The sequence below is a fragment of the Mastacembelus armatus genome, chromosome 5 (genome assembly GCF_900324485.2).
Source record: "Mastacembelus armatus chromosome 5, fMasArm1.2, whole genome shotgun sequence".
Taxonomy (NCBI): domain Eukaryota; kingdom Metazoa; phylum Chordata; class Actinopteri; order Synbranchiformes; family Mastacembelidae; genus Mastacembelus; species Mastacembelus armatus.
In genome coordinates, this window is record NC_046637.1 from 23,143,074 (window position 1) to 23,156,924 (window position 13,851).

General features: G+C 38.4%; 2 protein-coding genes across 3 annotated transcripts; one reads left to right on the plus strand and one right to left on the minus strand.

The window, feature by feature from the left end:
- The first annotated feature begins 454 nt into the window (after positions 1-454).
- On the plus strand, positions 455-2,672 carry nudt2 (nudix (nucleoside diphosphate linked moiety X)-type motif 2). 2 transcript variants are annotated; one of them, XM_026307900.1, is made up of 3 exons: positions 455-556; positions 1,379-1,515; positions 1,621-2,672. In XM_026307900.1, exons 2-3 carry the CDS (start codon positions 1,389-1,391, stop codon positions 1,941-1,943), a joined length of 450 nt encoding a protein of 149 aa, XP_026163685.1. In that variant the 5' UTR covers positions 455-556; positions 1,379-1,388; the 3' UTR covers positions 1,944-2,672. The 2 variants fall into 2 exon arrangements, with proteins under 2 accessions (XP_026163685.1, XP_026163686.1); XM_026307901.1 differs by having other exon boundaries at positions 1,385-1,515.
- Positions 2,673-4,012: 1,340 nt separating this feature from the next.
- Positions 4,013-13,851, minus strand: ube2r2 (ubiquitin-conjugating enzyme E2R 2). Its single transcript, XM_026306593.2, has 6 exons — positions 13,097-13,851; positions 12,559-12,748; positions 10,691-10,777; positions 10,347-10,444; positions 9,614-9,748; positions 4,013-9,508 (listed from the first exon to the last, which is right to left on the minus strand). The coding sequence occupies exons 2-6, from the start codon at positions 12,733-12,735 to the stop codon at positions 9,223-9,225; spliced, it is 783 nt and encodes a 260-aa protein (XP_026162378.1). The 5' UTR covers positions 12,736-12,748; positions 13,097-13,851; the 3' UTR covers positions 4,013-9,222.

Consider the following 13,851-nt stretch of genomic DNA (forward strand, 5'->3'; position numbering starts at 1 on the left):
CTAATTACTTAAAAAGATGTACTATTTTTTATTTTGTTTTATTTTATTTTATTTTATTTTTATTTTATTTGTTGAAATCTGGAATACAGCATAATGTAGCTGTTTTGTATGCATATGCATAACTCTATAGCCTACTCTGTGCAAACAAAATAATAGTAAATTATTATATATTAACATAACTGTATACAGTCCTTACAATTATAACAGTAATATCATAATATCGGTAATAGTACCAATAAACCATGAATATAATAGGCCTACTACTCATGCAATATTATGCATAAAATATTATATGTAGATATTGTTCATATAATATTCATGTGTTTGTTATGCCAACAATATATATATATATATCCCTTGTTTTAGTAACGTTACTTTGATTTTGACTGATTTTGACTACTTGTACCGTCTGATCAGTTCTACAAAGTGGAACAATTGTTTTAATCCTTTGCAGAAGTCGGACTCGTTTCTGTGTACACCGTTGGGCTACGCAGTGCTCTCGGTGTCGACGACAAATAAACTGAGACCACTGTAAGCTCGTGACAGTGAATAAACGGTAAGTTGATGATATTTTTCTAAATAAGCAGCTACGCATCAGTCATGTTGGTGTTCTGTGCTTCATCAGCGAACATGTTCAGGAAAACATTCACAGAAACTCTTACTAAGCTGACGCTAGCTAGCTAACCTGCGGACAGGTTTGTTCAGCCACATGTACCAGCTGATATGTAATAATAATAATATATAACAGTTCTGTTCTACTTGGTGGTCTCAAGCTTATTTCCAGAGAAACACCGGTAAAGAAACAGGCCAGTAACTGTGTAGTCTGTGTAAATCAGAAGGAGCTTGTACTATTGTACTGCATTATTGTACTATTGTGACTGTCATACTTAATTTGCTGCCTCCTTCATTGTAACAGATATTTCAGGAAAAACTTAATTTTAAATATTCAGATCACTGAATTGACTTGCATTGATATCAATAATCAATAAACATACAAAGTAGATTTAAAGAACATGAATTAAGTAGGAGTATTTGGAAACGAACAAGAGTCATAATATACTAAATATACAATGACATTACTCTTCAAAAACCTCTCATTTGCAAATCATCATGCAGAACATTTTTGTTTACCTTGTAAAAACAACATCAAACAGAATTATTACTTACAGTGTTTTCAAATGTTTCCATGAAGTAGATAATTGCATTTAAAGTTCTGAGAAACTTGTTTGGGTGTGATTTTTCTTTTTCTGTATTTCACCCATTGACTACTGGCTTGATGTTTAATAAATCAGTGTCCATTAAAGGTGTGTTTTCCTTCCTGTGTTGAAGTGGGAATAAAACATAATGGAAAATTTGTTTGTGTACAAATTTATGGAAGTTTCAGGAATATGGTACTGCGAGCTTGTGGCCTCATAGTCTTTCGACGTTTAGCCAGCTGTATTCCTCCTCCAGACAACATTGAGTACCTCCTTCTGCAGACCTCTTATGGGGAACACCACTGGACCCCACCCAAAGGTGTTTAAATATTCAAATGCAGTCTATTATAAAATCTATTTATGTAGCTGTTTGCACCTTCAAATATCCTTTATCTCATTTATCTGTCAACCTGTCTATTGTCAGGCCATGTGGACCCAGGTGAGGACGACCTCACCACAGCCCTGAGAGAGACCAAGGAAGAGGCAGGGCTTGGGAAGGAGCACCTGCACGTGATTGACAGCTTCGTTCAAGAGCTGCGCTACGAGGTGCGAGGCAGACCCAAAGAGGTGCTGTACTGGCTGGCTGAGCTGAGAGATCCAGGGACAGCACTGACTTTGTCTGATGAGCACCAAGACTACCGCTGGGCCAAGCTGGAGGAGGCCTGTGTTCTGGCACAGTACAAAGGCATGCAGGACACACTGAGGGCTGCACACAGACACTTACAGGCTCAGCAGGACAAACAATAATGCAACAGAATTTGGACTGTAAAGATGGCATGATTAAAGAAAGTAAGTGTGACGTGATGGCTCCTACATTGTTTTGGCATCAGCATCCAATCTGAAAATACTGAACCTAATTCATGCAACTTCATGATTTTTAACTACTTTATATTTCTTAAAACACTTTGCTTATTGTCTGTATTATATGAAGAGTAGTTTGGGATTTTTCAAGTTGGTGTTCAAACAATATTAAGGTACCTTTATGTACATGACATTAGGTCTTAGTCACTTCTTGTCTCTGCAGTGACACTAAATGTTTCAGGTGGGAATGTCACTGTGCAAAAAAACTGAGGAATAAACTACATAATCTTCATGTCTTGCAACAACTCACTCCAGACTTTACCTAAGGCTCACATGTAGCTGTTATTTTCCCACCAAGCTAATTTGAGTTGGCATCTTTCGAAGTTATAACATATTTAAGAGAAATTTGACTCGTTTTGTCTTCTGGGATAGTGGTTCCTCATTGATTAAATACATATACATAAATTTTGTTGATTTGATTGTAAGTAAACTGAAATATATGGTTAGAGTATGAAACTTAATGTAGAAAAAACAAAACTGAATAACATGAAGCACCAGTTATAACTAGAGTCTGGAAGTCAGTAAAATGACACGTTTAAAGAGGAGGATGGTTTATGTGGTAATACTATTCAATTGGTCTGTAGTTTGTAACAATTAAATCAAGTTCAGTCTGAATTCTTGTTGCTTGCTTAATTTTGCCATAATGTTCCTAAATTCTGAGAAACAAATTTTAAATATGAAGCATAGAGATGCACAGGGGTCCTACACTCTCAAACAGGAGAGAGACCACTATCAATTTAAAGCAGTAAAAATGGCCTGAACAAGTAAAAAGGTAACTTGATGAAAATAAATTGTAAACAACCGATTTCACCACAGGGTGGGGACAAAAACATTTTTTCACCATACTGTACATTTGTAGTACAGTAGGTTTAAAAAATACTGTAGGTGGTAGCAAAACATCGTAGATGACTTTTGAGTTCAGTTCAATAAGCAAAGTTAAATAGAAAGTGTAAAAGTTTATTACATAATGATTGTAATTGAATTCACTCAGGGTGTTCACTCAGTGAAGAGGGGGTTAGTTGTATTTGTCAGGGATGGTATACTGAACCATATGTTATGCAGCACTTTATAATGGATCAATTTGCAAACAAACAGACTGAGGCAAAGGATTTGTGAATTGATGTCCTCTTGTGGAATGTTATTTTTGTGTATATTTATGACTATGGCTAAACTAGTCTCATCTTCTATGAAAAAGCAAGTAGCCCCTTTAAATTTATTAGTGAAGTGCTATAAATCATTATCAGCCAATTCTTCTATGTGATGGTGGAACATACCAGCCATGGTTTGTCCTTCCATGATGGTTCCTGCTTTTCCTTTATGCGATCTGAGGTTTTCACTAAGCACATAATCACTTAGAGCCATCCTCCTGCTGTACTCAGTAGTTCTCGGCCTCCTTCCTTCTGCTTAGTTGACAGTCTCAGGATGCTAGATTTGGGGTGAAAGCCACTGTGCATTGTGAGGAGCTTCCTTGTCTTGGTATCAGTGACCTCTACCTCCTCCTTTGGCCAGGTTGTTATACCAGTGGGGAATCTGATGACCAGCGGGGTATCTGATGACCGGCAGGGCATAGGTGTTGATAGCCCGGACCTGGTTCTTCCCATTCAGCTGACCCTTCAGGGGTTGCCTCACTCTTTGTAGGTATTTGGCAGCTGTTGCTGTCCTTGTGGCCTCTTCATGATTCCCATTTGCCTGTGGTTTTCTAAGGTACTTGTAGCTGTCCTCAACATCTGCTATGTTGCCTTCTTCTGGTAGTTCAATCCCCACAATGGCAAAATAAGGTGAAAAACTTTCAGCATATTTCTGTGACATAATGTTTTATTTTGAATGATTTTCCAACTTAACCACAATAACTGTACGGCTCCATGTGTTATCAGTCCTAATTTTACCCCCAAAACCAACTTGCTGTGTTATCTGTTTCTCGTGACGTGGGCTTAACAAGAGATATCAAAGCTATATTTCAAACAAACCCAACAATATATTTTTTTTTACAATAAAAACATTATGAGTGACATTTGCATCTTTGCAAACACAAAATGATGACCAAAAATGAAAACAACAATGACAGCATTAACATCAATATCTGTCAACACATTGTGGTGACATTGTGGACAGCTCAGTCTATTAAATGTGTGACCCTGTGAAGGCCTCAAGGGCCTCACAGTATTGGCCAACAATTTAAAAAAATGCACATGCTGACACGCACAGATTAAATGGACTAAATTATTTCATTCAGTCTTTTATATGTAGTCATATGTATGGAGGAACATCTTAGTATCTCAGACTGCAGTCTGTTTCACTTTCTATGTTGAGTTTATGGATTTTTCCTCATCCCTCAGATAATTTTTAACTCTATTCCCTTAAAAAGGCTTCTTAGCTTTTTCACCACCTGCATTATAAAAAGAAGGCATACACTTAAGTAAAAATATCAGAGGATTCTAATATTGAAGAGCTCTAGACTCATCAAATTGCTATCATATACATCTAACAAAAACAACACTAATGCAGATTTAGATTTTAAATTTGTGATAAGAGGCAAAACTTGGCTTTAAAGCAATCAGTTATTTGATAGTTTGGGAAATTACTGGTGGCTTGGTGAGAGTTGAATGAGAGGATTGACACCACTCACATATTTGTCTGTTAAATATAAAGACAGTGTTAGCAGATGGTTAGCTTAGAAGATGTAGACTTTAGAAAGTTACTACTCCTTTGCACTGGACAAAGTAAACATTATGAGCCCCAGACATGTACAGTGCTGTGAAAAAATATTTCTCTCCTCCTTGACTTTTCACTTTTTAGCATATTTGTCACACTTACTTGAATCGGATCATCAAACAAATTTGAATATTATACAAAGATAACGAGTAAATTCAAAATCCAGTTTTTAAATGATGATATCATTTATTAAGGGAAAACAGATATATGCCACGTTTGCCCAGTCTCTTTCTTATTGTTGTATCATGAACACTGATCTCAACTGAGGCAAGTGAGGCCTGCAGGTCTTTAGATGTTGTTCTGGGTTCTGGGGGGGCAATTACATTTTCACAAAGGGCCAGGCAGCTTTTTCCTTTAATAAATGAAATCATCATTTAAAAACTGCATTTTGTATTTACTCAGGTTATCTTTGTGTGATAAAAAATTGTTTGATGATCTGAATCATTGAAATGTTACAAATATGCAAAAACTAAAAACTCAAGGAGGGGGCAAATACTTTTTTACAGCACTGTAAACCCTGTTAACACCCCAACCTGTCATGTTTACATTATGTTTTTTAACAGATATAATGTGTTAACTAGTTAGCTTTAATGGTGCTAATTGGTGGATTTTGTTACCTTTGGACATGGTCTGGCTAATTGTTTCCTTGTTCCAGTATATGTGCTGAGCTAAGTTAACTGGCTGCTGGCTCTAACTTTATATTTAAATAGTAAAGAGTAGAATATGTCAACATTTTGACATATATCCTCATTTGAAAATATCCTCATTTGCTCTCTGGCAAAGATGAGAAGATGAACAGAGTGATACCACTGTCTGTCAGCAATCTTTTAGCTTAGCTTAGCATGAATACAAAGGAAACTGGGAAATCAGCAATCCTTTAGCTTAGCTTAGCATGAATACAAAGGAAACTGGGGAAACAGCTACCTCAGCTCTGCCATATGGTACCAAAATCAGCCCATCAGCACTTCAAGCTCACTAACATGTTATATTTGCTTTGGTCAATCCATATCAAAACCTAACGCTGAGTATAATAAGAGCAATGTGCTGTTTCTTGACTCCAACATGCTACCAGGCATCCGGTACCAACGCCAGGAAGAACTAGTCCCAGCAAAGACACAGTTCGGCACATAATCCCTATGAAAATGATGGGGTTTTTTTTGTTTTGCTCTTTACATGATTTTCTATGGATTAAACAAATGAAATCTAATGAGTTAATTACTGAGCTTAAATGGTGCTGGCAGGCAGATCTTGTTAATGCTGGATAGCCAAGCTGTTTCCAATCTTTGTGCTAATCAGTGCTAACCAGCTGCTGACATTAACATACATTTTAATAGACAGGCATGACAGTGGCATTATTCTTCTCATCTAACTGTACCAGAAAGCAAATAAGGGTATTTCCCCAAAATGTCAAACTATTAGCAGAAACACATGAGATTGGTACATTATGTTACTGGCTATTATTTTACATTTCTATATGGTGAGGAATGGGCAAAAAATTGGGAACACAACAAATAAGGTTCAGTAACTCCGTCAATTTCCATTTGTGCCTTGACATCACATCCATTAAAATGCCGGTTCAGGAATGGATTTCCTCTCCCCCTCCTCAACAGAATCCATCCAAAGCATAGGTGCCAGGAGAAAATGTTTCACTCCTTTGGCTTCACATTTAAATCCAAAAGTTAATTCAAACAGTGTTAAATCCACTACATGCATCCATTGCTCCAAAGTCTTTAAAATGAGTGACTACGGGGCTGTACTTGGTTTCCTTAGTATGAAATCCATCCTTATGAATCAAAGGATTGCCCCAGTTCTCCACTGTATTGAACAGGGCAATAGATTCATACCCACAACTCAAACACACAGCTCAAATGTGTGGTTTAGATGATGCCGTGCAAGTAATATTAGTCACACTATGCTTTTCGGTGTGTTCAAAAGCTTAATACACAGAGGCGTTTTTTTTTTTTTTTGTTTTTTTTTTTTCAATCAGTCAAATCCAGTTCATCCAATTCAGGCCTGCCAAAACAACACTAGAACACAATGCAAATACAGTGAATGTTTTCTCAACTAGGCAAAGTCCAAAAGGTCATTTCAGAAAATCCACTTATGTGACAGAATCTGCATTGACTCCACAGAGACAGGAACAAGAACACCTTGACATCAGAGTCGGTAGATGAATACTAAATGTAAATACACACACACACACACACACACACACACACACACACACACACACACACACACACACACACACACAGTTAACAGGCAGTCAGTGTCATATTCATTTATATGTAAATGTACAGCTAAGCTGCATGTTCATTTTGTCCCTGTCAATAAACACTCTGGATGTGGAGTAGCACATGTCCAAATTTTCATCTCAAGTTGCATTTAAGCATAAGCTGGTGTCACATTGCAGAACATAACAATTTTACATCTACTGCAACATAATGTGTGAATTGCCTTGAGGAGAAAGGTGTATTCTGTTTTTTTTTTTGACTATAGCCTACTGAGAAGAAAACAACTTAATGGAGCCTAATAAGGACCAACAGCAATATTCAGTCATGTGTAAACACAGTGGTGATGGGATTGGAAACTTTCAGTTCACTCTCTGCCCTCTGAGAACACCCAGTGAAGCAGAAAGTAAGAAAAAGCTGAAGATGAAGAGCAGTTTGTGTGTTCTCTTGACTGATTTTTCTCTCTCAGTGAAAGTCTTGTGAGGCCCTGAGATTTAAAGAGGCAGAGAGAGGTGTCGGAGGCGACTGAGAAAAGGTCTTAAACTTGCTCTCGCCCAAACTGCCGTTGGGGGTGAACAAGTGCTGTTGTTTTGAGGGATCATTAAGGGAGCAATTGAGACAGACACCAACTGAAGATGGATCCAAAAAAGGTGGAGTCCCGGCAGAGCCTGTGTTTGCAAATTTTAAGTTGATTGCATCAAAGTCAAACAGACAGCCGTGAGAGGCACACACTGATGGACAGTGACAGGACAAACTGGCCAGCTCATCAACTGTTCAGTGAGCCAAACAGCAAAGAGTCCATTAGCCGGACCATCTCAGCCAACCCAGAAAATACAGACAGAGGGAGGAGAGAATGTTGAGTGACAAAAAGGAAGCACATAAAATAAGCAACAACTAAAGACATGATGTGTAGAACCAGTGTTTTAAAATAAAACCATACAATCTGACATAGACTAACTAAAGGAGTCAGGCATCTGCAGGAGGGTTCAAGAGACCACTACAAGGACAGTTTGTTTTCATCATTTATCAAAAACTAAGGTATGCTGTTTATTTTGTGGATAGTTTTTATATAAGGAATAATATTATTTAGAACATTTTTATCTTTGTGAAATGCTTGAACATAATTACCGATATAAATGATTGCATTATTTTATAAAATATGTCTGCCAGTATATGCAATATAAATTAATTATTAAAACGAATGTTTCTACAGTATGCCCCCTATACAATGTTAGTTATTGTCAATAACTAAGTTATACTGTTACTACTGACAATGCATGAACATGAAATGAGGACTGATTGAAAAGATTTTTGAAAAGATTTCGTTATTTTCATTTAAACAGGGAGTGAACAGGCCTAAGCACCATGGTATTAATCAGAACTATATCTGCAGAAGTGCAAATTACAGATCAAAGACCAACAAACTGTCCCAAAATGTTTTTACCAAACCATTTCTTTAATGGCAAAACTGCTCTATTGGTTTAGCACAGAGTGAACAAAACTGAAATTTGACTCCTGAAATGCTTCTTTAAAAATGACAAATATTCATCTTAATGCTTGCTATCAAACAACTTACAGCATGGTATATGACGAGCTGGTTGCATGACAAAGTGATAAAAAGAATTAAAAACTATAGTTGAACATAATAGGGGAAAAGATTCAGTTGTGAGGAAGTTTTTGCCTCATCAGTAACTTGCACTTGATTAGTCTCTCACTAACTACAGAATAATAATACTGTACTCCACAAAAGCCTGCCATTGTTTCTGGTGTTAGTAGCGTGGAAGGGGAGGCAACCTGAGCCTCCTCAATGGAAACATTTAAAAATGTGAAATGTAACACAACATCTGAAAAGCTTTCAATATCAAACAGTTCTGGAATTACTTCAATTCTCAAACTCTGCAAAACATTTGATGCCAGACAGAGTGTATGCTGTAATTAAGGCAAACTCTGGAAACACCAAATATGACTTTCACTAAAAAAAAAAAAACAGTACCAACATACCTTTGCTGAAACATATGCAACAGCATAGCTATCATTTGACCATTGATTGGCATTAGTTTAATAAATGATGAAAAGTTTTTCGCAGTAGACTTTTGACCCCACTGCATGTGCAAACACACAAACACACACACACACACACACACACACAAAGAATATTGTAACGTAACACAAAAAAGGAGGGCGTTCAGGGATTTGGCAGGGAGGAGTTATCATCCAGATCATCACGAGTCTTCATTGCCAGAGTCATCCTGGTTGTCATAACGTCTGGTGGACGTCCCACCATCTTCCATGGTGCAGATACCTCCAGCTTCACCTATGGACTCCATCTCGCTCTCGTCATCCTCCTCGTCCTCCTCCTCCATGTTGTCATCGTAGAGGTCATCATAGAGAAGGTCTGAACTGCTGTCCTGGGAGGGAACTCTGGTCTGGATGCAGTACTCTGCCAGTGTGGTTGGCACCTTGACCCCATCACGCTCAGCCTCTGCTGCTGTTGACATGACCTGCTTCCTGTTGACCAGAAGCAAGAAAATTAATCAGCAGTGTAGTTCTTTGGTGTAAGAGATTTGCTGTGAGCACACTGGTCTGACTTGAACCCTCTGTACTGTGTGTTACCTAATAATCTCTGCATACTCCTTGTCCTTTCCTTTGCTGTCCCTCCATTTGCGAAACATGACAGAGGCATCCACATTTGCTGGAGAGAAGGTGTTGGGCTCATTGAGCAGAGAGATCACACTGAGCAGGATAGTCCTGACCGTGAAAAGAAAAGCAGACAGAAGAAAATGAATACATTCCAATATGCTGTCAACAGAATCTACAGATGGAAACTCTAGTAAGTTTCATTTCAGCCAAGACTTCACCTCTTTCACCTTTTAGCTGAATTACATGCTATGCCCAGTCTGCTCAGGTTTTCAGATTCAGCATTTTATCTCTACTCCTGGAGAAAGTGCATTTTACTGGATAGTAAATAAAAAAGAATTTATGCAACCTAACCTGCAGTGATATTTTGTTCTTGTACATTTAACACAGAACAAAGAAACGCAAAAAGTGAACTGTTAATTTCCACTGTTCTTAATTTGCTGTTGGAACATGACTGAATTATGCTATATGTACATGTAGATTGCAGTTTATGTTTGTTAAATGTTGTTTTGGCAGACATGCATGGCACACCATAGAGCATGCCATCACCAAGTACGATTTTTTTTGTATTTATAAATCAGCATTTAATTAGCTATCTATATTTTAGCAATGACAACAATGCCATAAAGAAGACAAGCAACATAGCATCCCTATGATGTAGAATCATTGAAAGTATATAGATACACAGAAACTGTGTGGCATTGCTTACCTGACATTCTGGGTGGGATTCCACCTTTCAGAAGGCAGCTCCCCACTCTGAGGGTCATCGACAGGAGGATGTAGAATGGAAATGCACACATCTCCGTTCTGGAAAGACAGTGCACTGTAATGTTAACATCTGTCACGAAGATATGAAGGTGTGTTCAACCAAACCATTTGTTGGGTTTTTTTGTTTTTTGTAAAGTGCCTTGAGATGACTGTATTGTACTTTGGCACTATACAAATAAAACTGAATTGAATTTAGCCTCTAAAGAGCTTTTAGTTATTATATAAATACCAATTTGGCATTATGACATCTACAAGTATAGAGTAAAAAAAGCCTAAAATATTGACCTCATAAATGTTGGGGTGCCACATCTTGGTGAGAAAGCGGAAGGTTGGTGGGGAGTATGGGTAGTCAACTGGAAACTTGATGTGAGCCTGGGAGAACAAACATGGGTTGACAGTTAAGACTCATTTTACAGACAGCCAAGCTTGACTTCTGTTATGCTAAGTTTTAGCTATTTGAGCCTGGGGTTTTTAAACATGAGGATGAAGAGACCCTAGGGAGATGTGAGTTCTTGGTTTGGAGGTTGGCATAGTACCTCAATACATGGAATGTAGAAAAAATACTATTCAAATAAACCCGAAACACATATGTCTGGAGCCTGTGCAATATTCTACATCTCTGGGGAAACAACTTCTTCCTTCTTGATTCCTCAAACAAAAATGTAGTGAAAAGAATTACATTGTGCAAGTGTTAGAAGTTGCTGTTAGCATCAGCGTCACAAACCAAAAAGATTGTCATTACCAGCTGCTATAGGTGAAATCCTGGTGAGGATAGATGTAATGTCCAGATAATCTTACAAACTGGATTCTGTTTTCCAAGTCAAAATGTAATGTTGTTAAAAAGTAAGCCTTGACTTGTCCAGCCTCACAAGTTGATTAAATACAAGTATTCAACCACAAAGTGACTTCTTTTACCCAGTAATTTTAAGTAGGTCACAAGAGAGGACTATGTCCTACATTCAGTTAAACCTACAATCACTATGAAGCAGTTAATTTACACTGTTCTTGATTTACAGCACTTTGTTATCAGTATTCTGAACACATTTAATAGAGCAAGACATTGGATGACATAACATTAGGTGCTTCTGGTGCTATATACTCGTTCCAAAATATTTTACAGTTATCTAGGTGAAAGGCCTGAAGGCTTGGGTGTGTGTAACACCACCCAAGCTCTCACTGAACTGCTGTCACTCAGATAGGACTATCATTACTCCACAACTAGTCACTACGCTACTGCATGCCTGGGACATTAAAAAAACAATTGTGACACACTGCAATGAATTTCAATATTCACATTTTTTGTTCAGGTTTATTTTTGTGTGGAGTTTTCCTTTATCTGACCTTGGGATCTATGGATGGAGGGTGTAATTTTACCTACTGTAAAAACTGTAAACCCTCTGTGAAACAAACTTGTCATTCAAGGCTATAGAAAAGAAGTTGATATGACTTGATAATAGATAACACGAGGAAGTCAGTGTCAAGACAAAACATAATATAATCAGTGGTGGCCAGATATAAGAGACTCTGTATTGTTTTGGCATTACTCTTAAGACTACAATGTTATCTGAATTGTTCCAACTTATTGTGTTACAATTCACTGAATAAGTAACAAAAAAAAAGATGAGTCCTGCTATGCCCCTCTCTTACTCTTTCTCTGTGCTGAAGTGCCATTTATATCGGTCTCAAAGCTAAAAATAGCCATCTGAAGCACAACCATCATACAGCAGGGGGGGAGAAAGGTGGAAAAGGAGAATGGAGGGACAAGGAAGACTAAAAACAAAAAAGAAGTCATTGGCTGCTGGAAGGGACTTTAAGATAAAAAAAATCTCAAACTAGTAGAGGTGAAACAAATGATTGCTTAAAAATAGTTTTTAAAGTACTACTATATTGAGTCTTTATGTGGTTTTACACTTTTCAACAGTCAGCAAACCCTAAACATTCATTGTAAATAGTTTATTCCACAGCTGTTGTATTGGTTAAGATTGCACAGGTGTTGCCACTGTGTGTATATTCTACTGAGGAAAAACCTTGCCCAGTAAATGTTTACACCATATCCAGGTGTATAATGTGCTGCTGTTCTATCTACATTAAATGTGGTAGCCTGCATCGACATTAATAAATTCTTAACTTGGCATTAGAAGGTTTTATGTCACCTTAAAGTATCCTCCCTCATACAAGGTGTTTGGGGGCCCGAAAATAGCCACTTCCCAGTTGTAGAGATCAGACTCCTCCACCAGTGTGATGCGGAAGCCCTCCACCGGCTGCTCCTGCAGAGACTTCAGCTCCATCATTAGGGCCTTCTGGGAACTAGGAGTTGCCTGGTGGGCCATGTTAATCCCACTTCTGACACCAGTGACCACAGATCATTGGAAGACAGAGAAGAATTGTAGAGTGGACACAATCAACATGAGCTTAATGATAGTGTTGGGATTTTACTTATTGTATTGTATTGCATGATCACAGCTGACTCTGCAGCCAACAACTCCAATCTGTTAGCTTTGTTTGCACTGGCATTGGGCTTTCTAGAAAATCCTAGGGCAAAATAAACAGCAAATCAGCCCTTCTGCTGAACTGAATGGCACAAAGAATTCAAACAAATGCAGGATGTGTGGCCTGCCATGCTAGCTCGGGTCACTGGTTTAGTTCGCAGGCCCTTTATGAGAAAAAAACATAAAGTTAAAAGGTGTTTACCTCTGTCTCCTTGTACTGTAATATGTATTCGTTTCGTTACAGCTGAAAACTGGAGGGTCAACTCATTGGCTGTCCATGTCAGCCTAGCTGTGTCTTGACAGAGACAGTAACAGTGGCAGTGGCAGTGGGTTTTCTGCTAAAGCCTATGGCTGGTCCTCGTGTTGTGTTTCCGAAATTCTTTGTGTGCCAATGTTGACAGCTGACATGGAGCTAGTCTCTGTGTAAGTCACGGTCTCCTGCGGATCATTCTTGGGCTCAAAAGAGGCAACTCGCTCTCCCTGACATCTCTCCGTGCCGTCGGTTCGGTTCGGACAGCCGCTCAGCTGATCCCTGCTTGTTTATGTTTGTGTATCTGCTCTCTGCCAGTCTCAACTTCTCCACACGTCAGCTAAACCCCTACCGAGCAACTTCGTTCAAATGGAGCAGCTTTTCTGCTCTGTGCCGTCCCCTCCGACACAGTGGCAGTATGAAAGGCCAACAAACTCCAGCCTACGGTCGCGGAAAGGACATTAAGTGAGAGGTTTTACACTCGCGAATAACAGTGGCTTTAATCGATTTTTATTTTCCTCCCATCGATGCTTCCGGCTATCATTGCGCGTGTCTGCAAAACGTAAAGCACGTATGGGTCTGAACGTGACGTGCGCGCACTCGATGCTTAAAAAACAAAATAACATTTAACTCGTTCACTGATGTGTAAAGCAACGTTATACAACACAGTTTTAAATTTAGTTTACCCCAATCCTATCTCCTCTTTT

Bases quoted from the DNA above. Each gene is read 5' to 3' on its own strand.
- nudt2 (XM_026307900.1), top strand. From the start codon at position 1,389: ATGGTACTGCGAGCTTGTGGCCTCATAGTCTTTCGACGTTTAGCCAGC. The intron at 1,516-1,620 runs GTGTTTAAATAT...GTCTATTGTCAG, and splicing joins CCACTGGACCCCACCCAAAG to GCCATGTGGACCCAGGTGAG.
- ube2r2 (XM_026306593.2), bottom strand. From the start codon at position 12,735: ATGGCCCACCAGGCAACTCCTAGTTCCCAGAAGGCCCTAATGATGGAG. The intron at 10,778-12,558 runs GTGACATAAAAC...TTGTTCTCCCAG, and splicing joins ATGAGGGAGGATACTTTAAG to GCTCACATCAAGTTTCCAGT. The intron at 9,749-10,346 runs GTAAGCAATGCC...TTTCACGGTCAG, and splicing joins AATCCCACCCAGAATGTCAG to GACTATCCTGCTCAGTGTGA.